Source organism: Vigna angularis, chromosome 2, assembly GCF_016808095.1.
Source record: "Vigna angularis cultivar LongXiaoDou No.4 chromosome 2, ASM1680809v1, whole genome shotgun sequence".
Taxonomy (NCBI): Eukaryota; Viridiplantae; Streptophyta; class Magnoliopsida; order Fabales; family Fabaceae; genus Vigna; species Vigna angularis.
The window spans coordinates 19,538,654-19,559,323 of NC_068971.1; the positions used below are offsets into that span (position 1 = coordinate 19,538,654).

Below are 20,670 nucleotides of genomic sequence, written 5' to 3' on the forward strand. Positions count from 1 at the left end.
TACACATGTCGCCCATCGACACAAAATGGTGCACTAAGCGAACCCACCTACCCACAAACATTTCAAAACGTAAACCTAATATTGGTATCCTCTTCCCTTAATTCTTTTCAATATTTTTACCTTCTGATTATATCTCCTTAAAATAATCTCTAACATTCTCAAGTACTAAAAATAATCTAACATGACTAAATTGTTAGCTTCGTATAAATCATCATCCTTCCAAAAACATTTATGTATATATAAAACTTTATTTATCATAAATCAGTTATTCTCTATTGATCACCAAATTCATTGTAACATCCTAATAATATAGTATAATACTATATAAAGAGTTATCACAAATATGATATGATAGAACAATTATCAAACTAAAGTATAAATTATAAACTTATAGTCATCCAAAATAACCATAAAATTTTAAACTTTATATACAAGTGGCTAACAAAACTATAGAAGAATATAATCTAAAACTAACTAAACAGTAGCATCACCTTCGTCCAATATCTGTTTTAGGGAAACCTCGTCTTCCTCTGCTCACACCCACAGGATGATCATTGTAAAGAAGAAAACACCGCAACACACAAAACACGAGCACAAACAACAGGGTAAGCAAGTCTAAATAAAAGAATATTCACTATATTCATCAAGTACATTACATACAATCACACATAGTCATTCACCAACACAACACACTTTATGCATGACACTAAAATGAATTTAACTATCCGCACTTAGAATGAATACCGAGCTATGGTGGATTTTGCACTTGTGGTGGCCTGTACTGCTTTCCAAAGCAATTGCCAATGGGTTTCACCCTACCACCCACACAAGGTTAGTCCATTACCGCGTAATACTCCTCTAGGTAGCGCCTACACTAGGATCTCCTACTACTCTCACCACATGTATCAATCCTCTCTATTTGAGAATGAAAGATCATTAGAGTGTTAGGATAACCTCCAATACTAAGCTCCATGTATTCATTCTAATACACCTTAAATTGTACCGAAGGAGTTCCTCCATGGAACCCATATTACCAACCGTGAAAACCATTTGAAACCAACTTAATCATGCATACTTCCATAATTGAATGCCTACAAATCACCAATTGATGTTGGGAAACCAACCTTAGAACCTAAATTGAGCTAAGAATCAAGAGAGAGAGATCGTACTCATATGCAAAGACATATTCTCTACATGATCACAAATTAAGGAATTACCAAGAAAAGGGAACGAAACTTACTTGCTCTAATAAAGAAATTGATCGCTTGGAAAGGTAGCTCTTGTCACAAGGATTACCTAGACACCTCCTAATCGTCGAACAGATGATTTAGGAGTAAGAAATTGTAGAGAGAACCAAAAGGAAACAAAGAGAACGAGTTTTAGAGAGATAAATGGTATTTTAGATAATGAGACGATCTTAGAAAATTCTATTTATGTTATAAGATTATTTTATAATAAAATATTCGGTCTCATATTTTAATACATCTATCAACTCAAATACTCAATTTTCTAGGTTCTTACATTCTCCCCAACAACAAATATTTTCGACCTCAAAAATTAGACTTACTAAAGAATAGGTGAGGATAATACTCTCTCATGACTCCCTCTAACTCCCAGGTAGAGTCACATGTCCTACTATCCCAAACAACTCTGACTAGACTGATGGTCTTTCCTTTGAGTTGTTTCGTCTAGCTCTCCACAATCCTGACAGGTTGCACATCCACTGAAAGATCTTCTCTAACATGCACATCCTCCACTTCTAACACATGAGAGGGGTCAGACACATACTTCCTAAGCTGTGAGACATGGATTACTGAGTGAAGATTCACCAGCTAGGGAGACATGACTATCTCATAAGCAACTGGCCCTACCTTCCTCAATATCTGATAAGGACCAATGAACCTAGGAGATAACTTCCTAGAGCGAATAGCTCTTCCCACACTAATAGTAGGAGTCACTCTAAGGAAAACATGATCCCCAACTACAAACTCCAACGGTCTTCGCCTTTGATCAGCATAGAACTTCTGCCTAGTCTAAGCTGCTTTCATCCTCTCCAGAATCAGTTTCACTTTCTCTGTTATCTGCTAAATCAATTATGGCCCAGTCAACACCGACTCTCCCTCCTGATACCAACAAAGAGGCGTCTGACATCTTCTCCCATACAGTGCTTAAAACGGTGTCATACCCTGGTCTCATAACTATTATTGTAGGTGAACTCACCACCAACAACAACTCATCCTAGACTTCCAAGTGATCTAATACATACATCCTCAATAAATCCTCAAGTGATTGGATCGTTCTCTTAGACTGCCTATCTGTTTAGGGATGATAAGTTGAACTCATCTGCAAACGAGTGCCTAACTCATTCTACAACGACTGCTAAAATCTCGAAGTGAACCGAGGAGCTCTGTCTGAAACAATACTAGAAGGCACTCCATGCAGTCTCACTACGTCTCTGATGTACAGCTGTGCAAGCTTTGCCATCGACATCCTCAAATTTACTGCCAAGAAATGAGCATTCTTGGTTAACATGTCAACCATAACCCAAATAGCATCATGACCTCTAACTGTCTGTGGCAAATGGATAACAAAATCCATAGCTATGCTATCCCATTTCCACTCAGGAATCGACAACTGCTGTAACAAGCCATCAGGTCTCTAATGCTCCACCTTGGCTTTTTGATAGATCAAACAAGAAGAAACAAATCGTGTTACATCTCCCTTCATTCCAGAACACCAAAAAGATTTCTTGAGGTCCTAATACATTTTAGTCATGCTAGGATGCATGCTAAAAATACTCTGATGACCTTCCTCAAGGATCAATCTCTTCAGCTCACCATCATAAAGAACACAAACCCTGCCTCTGAATCTCAATATGCAATCAGCCCCCAAAGTAAACTATCTGCCCTACTCTGAACCAATCAAATTCATTAATCTCTTTAGCTCGACATTTGATAACTGCTTCTCTCTTATACGGTCTAAAAGATCACTCGACATCACAAGGCTCCTACATCTAATACAATATGACTCCAACTCTACCTGCAACTTCAAATCTCTGAAACTCTCCACCAACTCCAACTCCTTAACCATCAAAGAAAAAACAAGTACCATCTTCCTACTCAATGCATCTGCTACCACATTCACCTTTTTAGGATGGTAAAGAAGATCAAAATCGTAACCTTTTAAAAACTCAATCCACCTCCTCTACCTCATGTTCAGCTCCTTCTTATCAAAGGGATACTTCAAACTCTTGTGATCACTAAACACCTGGAACTCTGAACCATAAAGATAGTGCTTCCAAATCTTTAAGGCAAACACAACTGTTGTCAATTCCAAGTCATGAGTAGGATAGTTCTTCTCATGAACCTTGAGTTGCCTTAAAGCATATGCATCTACCTTCTTCTCCTGCATCAACACATAGTCTAGTCCCTGATAGGACGCATCACAGGAAACCTCAAAAGGTTTACCTGTGTCAGGGATCACCAACACAGGAGCACTAGTCAACCTCTACTTTAGCTCTTGAAAGCTAGTCGCACACTAGTCCGTCCAAGCAAAAGGTTGATCCTTCCTAGTCAACTGTGTCAAAGGCGCCACAATCTTAGAAAATCCCTTTATGAATGTACGATAGTAACCCGCTAACCCGACAAAACTTCTGATCTCAGTGGCAGAGTTAGGTCTCTCCCACTGAAGCACTACTTGCACTTTTGCTGGATCTACAGAGATACCACTAGCTAACATCACATGCCCCAAGAACTGAACTTCCTCCATCCAAAACTCGCACTTGAACAACTTGGCATAAAGTTCTTCTCTCTCAACACCCCAAGCATTGTCCTAAGATGATCCACATGCTCCTCACGAGTCTTGGAATAGATAAGTATGTCGTATATGAAGACAACAACAAACTTGTCTAAGAACGAGCTGAAGATTATGTTCATGTAGTCCATGAATATGGTAGAAGCATTAGTCGCACTAAAAGTCATAACTACATACTCATAGTGACCATATCTGGATCTGAAGACAGTTTTCTACACATCACCTACCTTGACCAGAATACGATGATAACCTCATCTTAGGTCTATCTTGGAGAACACCGCAACTCCATGCAGTTGATCCATCAAGTCATCAGTTCTTGGCAGAAGATACTTATTCTTGATGGTTAACTTGTTCAACTGCCGATAATCCATACACAGCCTAAAGCTACCATCCTTCTTCTTTACCAGTAACACTGGTGTGGGGTGCGACACTCGGATTTATAAACTACATCTCAAGAAAATCTTCAATTTGCTTCTTCAGTTCAGCTAACTCAATTGGAGTCATTCTATAAGGAGCTATTGATATTGGCCCTACACCTGATACCAGATCAATAGAGAACTCAACCTCTCTATAAGGAGGCAACCCTAGCACTTCCTTAGGGAACACATTAAGAAAATCACTCATAACGGAGTGATTCAAATTCTAACCACACTGCTCCACCTCCATGTGAGTCAACACCAGAAAACAACAAGAACCTCCATTTAACTCTTGCAGCACTTGGCCCGAAGACAACAATGCTGACTCCTCAACCTTTAGAAATAACAGCTTTTTCTTACCACAATCTATGAGAATGTGATTGGTAGATAATCAATCCATCCCTAAAATCACCTCCAACCCTTGTAGAGGTAAGCAAATAAAATTAACTCTAAAAGAACGCCCCTCCACCACAACTGGACATCTAGCACACACCGTAGATGTCCTGACCAAACCAGAAGCTGGTGTAGACACCATCGGATCAAACTATAATTCTCTTATTGACATCCCCAACTTTTCAACACAATCCTTAGATATAAAGGAATATGTCGCCCCCGAGTCAAACAACACACAACAAGGTTTATCAAACAGCAAACAACTACTAATGATGAGTTTAACTGAACTGGCCGTTTTAACTCCTGATAACGCATAAACACGACCTGCTACTTGAGGCTTGACACCTTCTCTCTAAGGAAACTACCCGACTGTTGCGCCTGAGACCTAGCCCTCCTAGTCAAAGGACAATCCCTCTCATAGTGTCCTTCCCTTCTACACCTGTTGCGTCTCATGTACCCAACCCTATGAGGACAAGGAGATAACACATGCGGACCTCCACAATTGTAGTATCTCACACTCTAGAGTGAGTAGTCTGACTGGACTGAACAAATAAATAGGAGGAAGAACCACTAGACCCGTGGAAAGGAAGCCTAGAGTAAGGTGTCCTCCTCGTACTGCAACTACTAATGCACTCAGATGGCCTACCAATCCTCAACGGCTGACTCTTTTGTCCCTCCACTTCATTCTTAGTCTTTTCAAGAACTCTACCTCTCTTCACCAAGGCGGAAAACTCTTTAATGCACAAACCGGTTACTAGTAGCTTGATGTCACCTCTCAACCCGTTCTCAAACTTTCTACATTGTCACTCTTCATCCATGGTCAATGTGTGGAAGCGAATTAAATGCTTAAACTTGTCAGCATATTCTAAAACTGGCATATCACCCTACAGTTGAAGGAACTCAATCTCCTTAGCAAACTTCACACTTTTCGGGAAGTACTAAGTGTAACATTTCTTCTTCAACAAATCCCAAGAGATAGGAATACCACTTCCTTCCAAAAGCATCCTCATACTACTCCACCAATGGCTAGCCACACTAGTTAAGAAATACTCGGTAAAGGCCAACCTGCTTTCATCTAGGCACCTATTGGCATTATAAATATGTTCCATATCACGGAACCATTGATCTACATCATTAGAACTGCACTTGCCATTAAACTTGGTCAGATGATGTTGCAAAAAGCTCTTAAGAATCCACTCTTGAGGATGAGTAGAAGTAGAAGATGATGGTCCAACTGCAGCCCTACCACTACTCAAAATCTCCACATACTGCCTCTAGGATGTCTCAGCTGACACCCTAGCAACTTCCAACTACTACAAGGATACAATATTTTGCTGAACTAATGTTGCATTATGTTGCTGCATTGCATTCATCACAGACTTCGTCATCCTCATCATCTCAGGTGTGTTGGTATTTGTTGGTGGGGGAGAAGGAGGCCTAGGTGCCATCTTCTGCTAACACAAAGAGAAAAGCTATCAGTCCAACTCAAAGAAACAAGGATACCAACCAAACCTAACTATGAGTATACAAGCACAAACATAGTACACTCATAACCTACTGGATTCCAAAGGAAAGAAATGCTCTGATATCAGTAATGTAACATACCAATAATATAGTATAAAACTATATAAAGAGTTATCAAAGATAATATGATAGAATAGTTATCAAACTAAAGTATAAAGTATAAACTTACAGTCATCCAAAATAACCATAAAATTTTAAACTTTATATACAAGTGGCTAACAAAACTATAGACAAATCTAATCTAAAACTAACTAAACAACATCATCTCCTCCGTCCAATGCTTGCTCCAAGGAAACCTCATCACCCTCTACTCACACCCACAAGATGATCATTGCAAAGAAGAAAACACTAAAACATACAAAACATAAGCACAAACAACAGGGTAAGATAGTTTAAATAAAAGAACAATCATTATATTCATCAACTACATTACATACAATCACACGTAGTCATTCACCAACACAACACACTTTATGCATGACACTACAATGAATTTAATCGTCCGGACTTAGAATGAATACCGAGCTATGATGGATTTTGCACTTGTGATGGCCTCTACTACTGTGCAAAGTCATTGCCAATGGGTTTCACCCTACCACCCACACAAGGTTAGTCCGTTACCGCACAATAGGCCTCCAGGTAGCGCCTACACTAGGACCTCCTACTACTCTCACCACATGTATCAATCCTTTCTATTTGAGAATGAAAGATGATTAGAGTGTTAGGATAACTCCCAATACTAAGCTCCTTGTATTCATTCTAAAGAACCTTAAATCGTACCGAAGGAGTGTTAAGACTCCGATAAGTGTACCGAATCATATCAAGTAATATAAAATGGTAAGACCAAATATCGTATCCAAAGGACTCACGGCCTAAACAGTTACGTGATTTCTTGATTAAATAAGACTTGAAAATAAACTCTTTTGGGTTTAGAATGCAAATATTGAAAAGTAAATAGACATGCAATTTGATCAATTGGACAAAAGTGCAAAGATGACGGTTTTGATATTATGAGATGATTATGTTGTTGGGGTTAGATTTTACCTAGTTTACTCTCATGTATATATGAATTCTACTTCTTCATTAATATCAATGTCACTCTCTAAAACACTTAAAACTCGATTCCTTGGTGAATAAAGTCTATCCTTAACCTGTATTCCAAATAGTTAATTCTAAAGAACAGAAGCTTAAGACAACCAGAATTCATATTCCTCATTCCTGAGCAATATTGCTTCTAGGAATAATTCTCCGGATCATGAATTGTAAAATACCTTCTAGTACTAATGCAAATCATACATCATGCTAAAGAATGAGTTAAACAAAGCAAGCATTACGTAAATAAGAATTACCCTAACCATTAATGAAAGAAGCATATATAATAAAGAATCAATTCAATACATGAGAGTCTAAAAAGGTTACATAATACCCAACAACAAATAGAGTTTAGTTCACCACTGGCATGGTGAAACTAGATGAACAATGGAAAAAGAATGAAAGATAAAACCCTAGAAATTGAAGATAGGAGCTTTTGCATCCAATTCCGCCTTCAAGGGAGCAAGGAGTGTGTTTCTGAGCCTATTTCGTCCAAAAATGTGAATCCTAGGACGTCCAAGTCCTTAAATAGAACATAAAAATAACAGAAAACGGGTCCAAGCCCACAAGAGTGGCGCTCAACGCCCCACTAATGGCGCTCAACGGTGTGCGGGTCACAAGTTACGCTCAAGGTCAGCTAAAAAGGCAGGGAAGCGTGGTGCGTCTCGTTAGAGTTGCGCTCAGCGCCCCTGAAAAGGACGCCCGGGCACGAGCCAGAAGCATCCTGCGCTTAGGGCTCAAGAAAATGGTAGTCAAGCGTGAGACAGTGTACTTTGGCGCTAAGGGCCCCCAAAGTGGCGCTCAGCGCTGTTACGATCTCCCTTCTTTGATGCTTTTCCATCTTTTCCTAAGGTTCAACTCCTTACTACTTTCAAATCTTCTTCCAAATCATCTCAATTCCTGTTGAAAACACTGAAATCTTGCACAAAGCCATCATATTCACCTTCAACTCTCTTATTCAACAAAACAATGATTCCAAGCTAGTTTCTAAGTCAAAAAGGGTGTTTTTAGTATCAAAATTAAGTATTAAATAACAGTAAATTCAACCGTTATCAAGGAGTTCCTCCATGGAACCTATATTACCAACCGTGAAAACTATTTGAAACCAACGTAATCATGCATAGTTCCATAATTGAATCACCACACATGTTATCAATGATCCTATAATGCCATGATCACATTTACATCGTTTTAAACAATCATAAAATAGGTCAAGATTAACATTAACTCAAAATAAAAAGATTAGGAGAAAAGGTAAAAGACTATTCGCTGAGTGACCAGCTCACTAAGCAACCAAAAAGTCTTCTCACTAAGCTACCCAGCTCGCTCTGCGAATCCACAGACAGTGTTCCAAACCTCCCAACCTCTCGCTCAGTGACCTAGCTTGTTGTGCGAATAAATGCCAATTACCAAGACCCCCAACCCTTTCGCTCAGCGACTCAACTCGTTGTGCGAATAAAATGCCAGTGGTCCAGACCTCTCCATCACTCGCTCAGTGACCCTACTCGTTGTGCGAATACCCAGACAGTGTGCCAAACCCTATAGCCTCTCGCTAAGCGACTCTACTCACTCAACGAGTCTACATAATCCTGCAGCACCAAACTGCAGAATTTGCATATACGTACCACCTTGACCAAATTGAAATATATTTTCCAACTTCTAACCTTTCTAGATTGTATTAAACACTTAATTATACTAAACCTATTGTCTCTAAACCATCCTAAACTCATCCTAAACAAGTGACTCCAAGATTACAACCAAAAACTTACAAAATCTCAACTTAAAGACCCAAATTGACTTCTACTACTTATAGCTCACTTTTGAACAATTTAGTGACTTCCTTAAGTCATAAATGACTTACCCAAACCTTAGAAACTGACCCTTTATACACAGAATCACAAACTCAAAATTTCACTATGCAACAACTCTTATTCACCCCAAAAACACTAAAACTTCACTTAAAATCAATACTAACACTCTTACTTATTTTCCTAATAGAATATAGTTATCTAACCAGTTTTAACATTCAAAACCCACTTCAAAACACAGAATCAATACAGTTATACCTATTCCAATCATCCAATTTCATCATCACAACTAAACATAATCAAATTCTCAACACTTTCATACAACCCAGTATATAATTTTTCAAATATTCAATCACAACACATAGATATAACCTTTCTCTTAACATAATTACAATTTAAAACAAAATTCTAACTTTTACCTCAATGAAATTTGCACAACTCAAAGAAACCCCGACTGTTGCTTACACCACAAGGAAACTCTAGAAATGCCTACAAATCACCAATTTGTGTTGGGAAACCAACCTTAGAACCTAAATTGAGCTAAGAATCAAGAAAGAGAGATCGTACTCACATGCAAAGACAGATTCTCTACATGATCACAAATTAAGGAATTACCAAGAAAAGGGAACGAAACTTACTTGCTCTAATAGAGAAATTGATCGGTTGGAAAGATAGACCTTGTCGCAAGGATCACCTAGATATTTCCTGATCGTCGAACATATGATTTAGGAGTAAAAAATTGTCGAGAGAAGTAAGAGGAAACGAAGAGAACGAGTTTTAAAAATAGACGATATTTTAGATAATGAGACGAACTTAGAAAATTTTATTTATATAATAAGATTATTTTATAATAAAATACTCGGTCTCATTATTTTAATACATCTATCAACTCTAATACTCCATTTTCTAGGTTCTTACATTCATCACATTAGTGAAATTCCCAAAAACATAACCAAAATTTGTTCAAAAAAACATTTATATCCAATGTCTCCTTATCCTTAAACTACCTCTTTTTAAAAAAAAAATAATCAATTTCTTTCTAAAATCAGTTGATGTTCCGAAACCAATGCACCTAAGAAAACCAATGCGCTACGAGTAACCCATTCTAATTTAATCGCATCCCAAAGCTTAATATATATACATCCAATTATCAAATAAAATACTCAAATATCACTCAACAACCCCATAACTTCAGCATTGCAAGATCAACACTTGTCGAAAGAAAAATTACATAACCACTGCCCTCTAATTTATCACCTAAAATTAATAAAAGAAATATTTAAATACATTATAAATCTACATTCGGTGTCTGTGTACCAACCATGAAGAAATTTCACTTACCCTACCAATCATACTCTTATGCTATCATTTGGCTTCTAATATCCTTTTAATTTCTCATAACCTTAATTCTTAATTCTAATATCAAATTGTCTAATTTCAATCGACCCACGTCACGAGCTTTTTCTTCCAAATTTCACTGTTGCCAATAACCTCGAAAATAGTCATTTCATACAATATAACAAAACAATTTAGCAAAACTTGTCACTCATAGCTTTGTCACTGCCGACACTTAAACCACAAAACAGAATAAAACTCCAACGCACCAATATCATCTGCTGTCATAAAAAAAAAGATAAAGTTTCTTCAACCACTGTGTTATGACCTTTTTTTTTATAACGCGATGGTAGCTTTTGATTATTGTAAAAAATATTTAAAAATTGAAATCTTATGTGGATGTACATGGCGTTTCGGAAGGAAATATGTTTTGCGGTTTTATTTTGAAAAAATTGTTGATCGTCTTCGTCTAAAAATTTGAAAGCTCTATCTCTCGTCTCTCTCGTTCTTCTATCTTGCTTCTACACCATTCTCGCTCTTCTCTCTTACTTCTCTTCTTCCTCTCTCGTCATTTTTTGCTTTCTTGCCATTTCCTCTTCCTTTGTCATCCATTGTGAGTCACCTTCACCAACGTTGCTCCACCAGCATTATCGCATTCTACCTCTCCGCCTCTCTTGCACTCTCAATGAAGGAGTAAAGGTGTCTCCTTCTTGAAGGTTTGGGCATTATTAAGTGAAAATAGGGATCTTTTGCAATATCGAGGTACGTAGAATCCTAAATTCATAGGTTCAACATTCTCTTACTGTTAATTTTGTTGTTGATGAATGAGTTTTCTATGAAGTTGTCACACGATTTTTGCATGTTGTTTTATATGTTTTATGTTGGTTTGTAAATGTTGTTGATGATGAATTTATTGTATATGTTATTGTGGAAGATTTTGTTGGCATTGGTGGAAGTTGTGATTTGGTTCTTTACACGCGTATTGTTATTGTCGATAAAGATTAATGGAACCATCTAATAGCAAAGTGCAAATTTAGTCATTTTACTTTTGTGTATTGTTGATTTAATGTTATGGAACCATCATTGTTATGAAGTTTATTATCTTTTGTCAATTTTTTGAAGTGACGTGTGCGCACATGAGAACTGGGTTCACAAAAGTGAGGATGCCCATGGAATGCATGATGTCCGCCGAGCGTCACCCCCACTGCAATGCTGACACAAGTTATCAACGACATCCGAGATCTTCACATGTTTGTGGGAAATAGACTTGACAACATCGACGCTCGAGTAGGACACCTAGAGGGACAAATCGAAGCTCGAGTAGAACATCTAGAGGAACAAATGGATTATATATGCAGTCGCTTCGACCAACAAGGATCGTCTTATATTTGATAGTATTGTGTTTCTTATTTTTTAATGTTTTTTTATTAATGAAGTACTTCTTTATTATTTTAATGTTTTTTGAATATTGTAATGTATTGTTATTAATGAATGAATTACGTTATTCGATTTCTTATCTATTATGTTAAATTCTTCGATTAAGAATGAAGGAATTACAATGTAATGAGTTAATTGCACTGAACCACCAATTGGGCTTTGGCCTTCACAATTGAATGAACTAAGATGCCTTTTGATGCACTAAATAATCGATTACCAGAAGAATTTTGGGAAGTTGTATAAATTGTTGTACAAAAGGTTGCCTAGACTTTGTTTTTGAGTGATTTTTAATTTTTTTTTTCCTTGGATGAGTGAGTCTCCTCATCATTAGTGGTGTTTAGTCCTTGGATGAGTGAGTTTCTTTATTATTGGTGGTGTTTAATGCTTCAAAATACACCTTAGTACATTCAATATTGGAGGCCAAAGCCTTGATAGGTGGTTTGAACAAAGGTGGGTCAAAACCATGAGCATTGGTGCCCAAGTTATGCAGTAAATACCAGCAATGATGAGGAAACTCACTCATCCAAGAAAAAAAACATTAAAAAAATCACTCAAAAACAAAGTTCAGGTAACCTTGGGAAGCCTAGTTCTCCTGGTTGGGGAGCCACGTTCAAATTTTTGTACAACTCCCCCAAAATGCCTCTGGTATGTAATTGATTACAAGAGGCAGTTTGGTTGAACGTGGCTCCCCAACTGGGATAACTAGGCTCGCCAAGGTTGTCTGGACTTTGTTTTTGAGTGATTTTTTCAATTTTTTTCTTGGATGAGTAAGTTTCCTCATCATTGGTGGTGTTTAGTTCATAACCTAGGCACCAATGGTCATGGTTTTGACCCACCTTTGTTCAAGCTACCTCTTTGAGCTTTGATCTCCAATATTGAATGAACTAAGGTGTCTTTTGATGCATTAAACACCACCAATGATGAGGAAACTCACTCATCTAAGGACTAAGCAATACCAATGATGAGGAAACTCACTCATCCAAGGAAAAAAATTGAAAAAATCACTGAAAAGAAAAGTTCAAGCAACCTTGGGGAGCCCAATTATCCTAGGTTAGGAGTCACGTTTAACTTTTGATACAACTCCTCAAAATGCCTCTAGTAATCGATTAGAGGGTCTTAATAATCGATTACTAGAGAAATTTTCGGGAGTTGTACAAAAAGTTGTACAAAAGGTTGCCTAGACTTTGTTTTTGAGTGATTGTTTCAATTTGTTATTATTGTAATGTTTTTTTATTAATGAATGAATTACGTTTTTCGATTCCATATCTATTATGTTAAATTCTTCGACTAAGAATGAATGAATTACAACGTAACCAGTTAATTGCACTGAACCACCTATCTAGGCTTTAGCCTTCACAATTAAATGAACTAAGATGTCTTTTGATGCACTAAATAATCGATTACCAGAAGCATTTTGGGAAGTTGTATAAAATGTTGTACAAAAGGTTGCCTAGACTTTGTTTTTGAGTGATTTTTAAATTTTTTTTTCCTTGGATGAGTGAGTCTCCTCATCATTGGTAGTGTTTAGTCCTTGGATGAGTGAGTTTCTTTATCATTAATGGTGTTTAGTGCTTCAAAATACACCTTAGTTCATTCAATATTGGAGGCTAAAGCCTTCATAGGTGGTTTGAACAAAGGTGGGTCAAAACCATGAGCATTGGTGCCCAAGTTATGCAATAAATACCACCAATGATGAGGAAACTCACTCATCCAAGAAAAAAAAATTAAAAGAATCACTCAAAAACAAAGTTCAGGTAACCTTAGGAAGCCTAGTTCTCCTGGTCGAGGAGTCACGTTCAAATTTTTGTACAACTCCCCCAAAATGCCTCTGGTATGTAATTGGATTCATACAATGAAATAATACAGGGAAGAGAAGGAAAATTAAAATGGAAGAAAGAGAACCAAAATAAAAATGGAAGAAAGAGAACCAAAATGAAAATAGAAAAGAAAAAATGTAAAATAAAAATAAAAAACAGGGAAGAGAACGAAAATTAAAATGAGAACTCTACTACCTTTTCATGTCACTATTTAAAATTAAAAAAAAATTCAAACGAACCAATATATTTGATACGTAATCATTGTGGAAAAGTTATTAAAAAACAGTGGTTAACATTAATACTAACAAAAATCACTATGCCACATTGCTAAAATAAAAAACGACTTATGCATCACCAATAAACAACACACAGGCTTACTTCTCACTAAAATTGGATTCATACAATGAAATAATGCCTCCAAATTTGCTAACCAATTAATTAATAAAATATCATTATTATACATCAAAACTACAACATATAAAAAAATATTTATTTATCATCCATGACACATATATAATATACTATTTCATACAAGTCTTCCCACTCTATAAAATATCAAATATTATAAATTCTATGTTTTATAATAAACCGCACACCAAAATTGCTAACTCAAATTTTCAAAATATTCCATACTAAGCATACTAAAGTTAATCCTATTCATGATATTATATACACTCAAACTCTATTATGAAATAAATATTTACACTTCCGTTTATGAGCTTACCAAGGTATGTTGAATAACCAAAATGTTGGTTAATACACAAACTGCACAACTTAACAAAATCATCTATCCATACTAAATTGTACCACAACACTCATCACACCAATGAATAATAATAGATATCTCATATCACAAAACCGAAAGCAAATAGTTAACTTCCATTAAAGCACCACAAACTAAAGGAAAAGATAGGTAGTTCTCCTTATTCAATGCAATCCAATGTCCCAACTTACAAATAACCATTCCATTAGCATAAAAATATAATAAATAAATTCAAAGTACTACAATTCAAAATTAAACCCATGACCCCTATAACTTAATAATATGAATCTAATACTACACTATAACTTTATTCTGTAATTATTAAAAAATTCTAACAAGTTTGAGAATCAAACTCATAACCTCTATTGACAACAAGTTTTAATCATCTAAGTTAACTCATTTTCTTATAATAATGTAATAAATTAAAATATACTACGTCATTTTTTAATTTACGAAGAATTACGAAAAAAAAGACAATTATGATTGGTAATTATAAAATTATTATGTTAGTTCAAATATCATATTTAAATGACATAATTTTAGTTCAAATATTTTTTAAATTAAAGTCATAAAAAATAACACTACTTTAATTTAGAATATTTTAAATATCAATATCACAGTTTCTTCTCAATCAAGTTAACACGACTTACATGTAATATTTTTTTTTAAATAGACCAAATTCGATATATCTTTTAGAAAATGCACTAATGGAGCTTTTGCCTACAGAATTACAATGACTAGGTAAAAATCAAATTAAAATACTACTAGGCTTGTCTACTGACCCACAAAAAGTCATTAAATGGATTAATGGTTTTTTCCTCTCTTTGGGCTATTCTTGATTTTTGTTCCTGTTGATTTTTCTTCTTTGATTAGGGTTTTACAGCATAGAGAGAAATGGGAGCAAAAGGAAAGAGAAGGAGAGAGAAGAACTACAGGGCTGCTCATGGTGGCTACAGTGGCCTCCCTCCGCCGCCCAAGCCTTCTCAACTCGATGCTTTACCTTCCAAACTCCGCCAAATCATGTCTTTCTCGCAACGCCCAAATGGTCCTTCTCTTTCTTCCTTACCTTCACTCTCTTTTTTTTGTTTCTCATTCGTCTCCCATATTTTCAGGAGCTAATGGGTCTTCGAAGAATCAGAATAACGATGATGGGCATGCCCAAAATGTAACATTTAATCATCCCATCTTTTTTCAGTTTGTTGCTCCTTATTTAATTGTATATTTGTTTGTCTTAGACTTTTAGAAGTGACAAAAAGAGACTTGGGTTGCTGTAAGAATGTGATTGTTTTTTATTATCTGAAGTTGTTTGTTTGCTTATTGTAATTGAATTGAGGAATGTTTGTAGTATCTGAAGTTGTTGTCTCCTTCCCTATAATGATTTATGATTCAGTGATTCTTGAATTGGATGAATATGTGCATTACATGTTCAGTATTTGCTTTACACTTTCATTCAAGGTTTTAAATTGTGTTATGGTTTCATTGCAATTGTTGATGTGGGAAATTACGGTTTTAAAAATTCAGTGATTCTTGAATTGGTCTCATTGCTGTCATGGAAATTTCAAAATCCTTGTCAAAGATCTTTTTTAAAATAGTGTTTCCATTGTTTATCACTTGGTTTGAACTTGTTTATACTCTAGAGTGTAGTCCAAGATTAAATGCAACTGAAGGCATGTTGGTTTGTTTTGAGGTATTTGATAAAATACAATGCCAGCTGAGATAATAAAACTGCAACTATGAGAGTATTTGTCACAGTCAGTCAAAATTCAATAGATTTGTATTTATAATGTTCTGTGTTGTTTATGTATTGAATGACTTTGTTTTGCAGAAGACTACTTCAAAGGACAAAGGTGATGTTCGAATCAAAGATGTCAAAGAGGGGAACACTAATGAACAATTAAAGGAGCTCCAACATATGGATAAGAGTGAACAACAACTTATGGAAAGTGGTGCAATTGACAAGAAAAAGAAAAAAAGAAAGAGGAAGGAGGTTAAAGATTTGAGGTTTGAAATGGAAGTGGATAAAACAAGCTCCCAGTTAAAAAAAAGGGAGCGGAAGAAAAAGTAAGTGAGATTAAGCCTTCATATTTGTGTTTTTTTTTAGTTTAGAGAAATTCATTTTGGTGCTTTCTACCAGAAGTGTTTTTACCGATTTAATTATCCTTTTCATATCAGTTTTTCTTTACATTGCTATTTGTTTCAAAATCCAAATGGTGAATTCAAAAAGAGTATGAAATCGTGATAATATTGTGTTGTAATTAAAGGAAATATCTATAGAATCTTCTTAATTAGAGTAAATATATATAGAATTTTTCTAATTAGAGATAATAGGTGTATGATCTTCTAGATTATTTTTCCGTATATTGTTTCCTTGATTCCCCTTTTTTAGAAGATTAGATTGCTACAAATAGAGGTAAGGAGAATGTAATTGATATGAATCAAAATAATAAAATCATTCTTTTTTTCAAGTTATTGCAACACTCGATGATGTATTTGTGGTTGTATCCATATTCATGTCTTAATGCTCATTGTCATTCTAAATTTAAAATAAGACAAAATAGAGAAACAAACCACTTTTAGTTATAAGATGTTAATGGTAAGATTATATTGGACATTATTGAAACCATTACTTTATAAACCACAGAATGTAAGCTTGTTGCATGTGTTTCCTTTTCCTTTTTCCCTCCATTTTTACCACAAGTCTATGTTTTATTCTGTGTAAAAGGTATATTCAAACTCAACAGTAGTAGCTTTATTTATACCAATGCTTATTATCCACATTCTATGTTAGAACCTACCGATATGCATAAACAAATAAATACTTTTTGTTATATTTGAGGTGGCAAATATGGAACTTGAAGTTGAACTTGTGAAATTTAGTTACACAAAAAGAGTAACACAGGACATTGCTTTAGTTCATCGTAGTCTCAATTGTGATAAATCTTTCAGGTATTTGGAAGCAAAGAAGAAGAAGCACAAAAAGTCCCATGAAGAAGAAATGGACTTCCCTGGACAAGAAAAAATAGAATTTGGAGATATTGTACAAGCCCCACCAAAATTATCTGTTCCTCCAAGGGTAAGTAGCTGAAATTTTAAGCTTTCCAAAATGGTTGAGGCCATAGTATTATTTGAGTAAAATATTTTGTTTTTATAATGAAGGCATTCAAGAATGCTTCCCAAGAGAGACTTAGACTACAGGCTATAGAAGAGTACAGGAGTCGTAAAGGATGGACATCAAGGCCAGGAAATCACCTTCCACCTCCTTTCACTACGATGGATTCTTAAATCATTTATGTTGTTTTTTTTTTTCTGATTATGTGTTGAACTTATTTGTTACATTGTACAATCCTTGGAAAGCCAATTTACTAAGCTCATAGGGTAGCTAAATTTTGTTAGAATATAAGCAAGACATCAGCTCAAACTTCGGTTGCTTTTTAGATTTTGTATCTAAATTCATGTTATTGTTTACCTTACCATGGAGCAATACATCAGAAAAGTGAAATTGGAGTCCTCTGCTGCCAAATTTAGAGCCACCATCATGCAAAATCTGAACTGGTTGACTAATATAATAGTAACTACTAAAGAGATCAACCATGGTTAACACTTGGTTTTTTGAGACAGGTTCTATTTTCCAGAAAAGTAGTAGTATCGAATTTTTTTATATTAAACAGCATAGATAGCAAACTGGAAGGGAGGAGAGATTGGAAATGAGGAGAAATGGAGGATGGTTGTTTGGTTGAAGGAAAGTGCAAAATAAAATGGAGTGAGTGTCTGCAGATAGTTTATTCACAAAAAGGTGAAGAAATGCCTGGAAACGACTATTTAAACGATTATTTGTTGAAGTAAATTTGATTTGAAGTGTTTTTTTTATAAATATAATTAATAAAAATCTATTCTTTTTTTAAGAATTATATAATAGTAATAATTAAAATCGCTAATAATAAATAAAGTTATAAATCTGAAAGATCAATTTATATTTCTAGTTTTACTTTTTTATTTATTTTTCAACGTTCGTTATTTTTTTTTTCATTTTGTTCCAAACATCATAAAAGAGACTATTAATGGAAAATTTTGAATTCAAAGGACGTACACGTCAAATCTTAGTTCTAATGTCTTTTGTTTAGTAAGGTTCTTAGTGAGTAAATTTCACAATCTTCACTTCAAATCACATTGGACACTAACTTTTTACTCAAACTATTTTAGCCACCAATGATGACAATCATGACTTCAAATCACATTGGACACTGAGTTTTTACTCAATAACAATGCTAAATGGAAATATATGTGGATATATATTAGCATTGACAATATTCATTGCAATGAATTTTCATTTAGTTAACTTTACAACAACCTTAATTTTGTATAGGCAACCTCATAAAAAGACCATTTAATACATATATCATTATCGTTTGAAACCATATCCGGCATAGGGAGTTCTTAGCGCACAACTCTTGTAACGTATGCGTCGTCCTTCCTTCATTTTCTTGTAGATATTGCTTTGTTCAATGCCTCTCTCACCTTCAAATTGAGTGTTGATGTGGTCATGTTGAATAGGCGTACTTTCACAACCAAACTCCATGTCTGATGATCGAAATACCTGAGGAGCAACATTTCCATCAACACCTTCTTCGACAATTCTTTTCTTTAACCAACTTCTCTAAAACAGAAATTGAAGCTTCAAGTTCTTCAATTACTAATTCTTGTTCCTCTAAAATACGCATAAGAACTTCTTTACTTTTGGTTTTATGTGTTCCTTTTTTATCGTTAAAATCCTCACCACTTTTTTCAGTTGCTTCTTTCACAATTGCATGACAAAGTTCTTCTCTTGACACAACAACATCATCAACCACATGAAATATTAAAAAAATTCCCATTCTAAGTGACAATAAGTATAACACAAAAATTTCAAATAACCAAGTACACATCGCAACCTTTTCCATAGCACGTTTGATGAAATTTTCGCCCACATTTATATTAATCCAATTCAACACCCTTAGGAATTTACCTATGCAAGAGTGTGAACTCATAAAATGATCACAAAACCAAACCTAAAAGATGTCAAAAACCAAAAACTAAGTCATATACCACTCCACACCATAAATAATTTACATTTCATTAAATATACATAATTTATCTGCAACATGTAAACACATCCAACAACATGCACGGTTGTTTGTACCTTTTCATTTCTTGAAATGCTATAGAAGCATTGCATAAACTACCAACCAAATACTAATAAACTAAACTACCCCAACTATACTGACCCACACACCTTAAGTCATCAACAATGTTAAAAAGAATGGGAAATACTATTCCATTACGATTAGGCAGCAAAACCTTAGATATCCCTAACAAAATATACAAGCTATAGAAATGTGTTTAAGGAAAATTTTCATGTTCTTCCAACAAAAAATGTTATATGATGACATTCACATATACTTTTTCAGCACCACAATAATTCCTGCATTTACTATGTACACCAACCCCATTTAAATCAATTTTTTTCTCCAACTAAACTCAATCCTAACCCTAAGCATACATCCATTTCTTTAAATTCTATAACTCTCTCTACGACAAAACAAAACTCACCCCTCATGCTTCGAAGTCAAATTTTGATTCAAAACCCCAATTAACTTCGTTTTGAATGAATGCTACACAAACATTTACATTAAAAATTACCTTATTACATCATAACAATGGAAAGAGGAAAAACTCAAAGGATTTACAACCCAACAACGAACAAATATCTTGCTCCCATCACCACAATTACCAGATTTTTCCATTTTACAACCCACAACACTAAAAAGGAAAAAGGGATAGGTGTCGCTGGTGGAAGTTGAATTGCCGGAAAATTCACCATAGAGAGAGGACAGAGAGATGCAAAAGCTTTTCCAAAAACTGAAGTGGGAAACTTTGAAAAAAAAACCATTTCAAACTTGTCTCCAATTTCACGCCAGTTTTTAGCATTTAAAAAAAAATCAAATGGACCAAAAGCTCTTTGACATGTGACGTTGTGAAAAAGTTGTCAAATTTTCGTTGTTAATATATCATGGTCCATTCCTTAGAGGAATTTGAAGCTTCCAAATTTTGTGTGATTGTTGCTAAGATTTAGAGGAAGATCCTTTTCACATATTTTTGATGGGGGAAAGGGCAGAAAATATAACAACTTAGAAAAAGTAATAACGCAGCGGAAATTCAATCCCCCTTCTTGCGAGAATCTGTGAGGAGCACCAAACAAATAGAACAAAAATAGAATCCAAAGCACAAAGAGACAC

The 20,670-nt window shown here is 35.1% G+C and overlaps 1 protein-coding gene across 1 annotated transcript; it reads left to right on the top strand.

Moving 5' to 3' along the window:
• The first annotated feature begins 15,097 nt into the window (after positions 1–15,097).
• On the top strand, positions 15,098–17,906 carry LOC108328297 (uncharacterized). The gene is made up of 6 exons (XM_017562142.2): positions 15,098–15,139; positions 15,272–15,443; positions 15,511–15,563; positions 16,224–16,459; positions 17,345–17,471; positions 17,555–17,906. Exons 2-6 carry the CDS (start codon positions 15,293–15,295, stop codon positions 17,678–17,680), a joined length of 693 nt encoding a protein of 230 aa, XP_017417631.1. The 5' UTR covers positions 15,098–15,139; positions 15,272–15,292; the 3' UTR covers positions 17,681–17,906.
• The last annotated feature ends 2,764 nt before the right edge of the window (positions 17,907–20,670 follow it).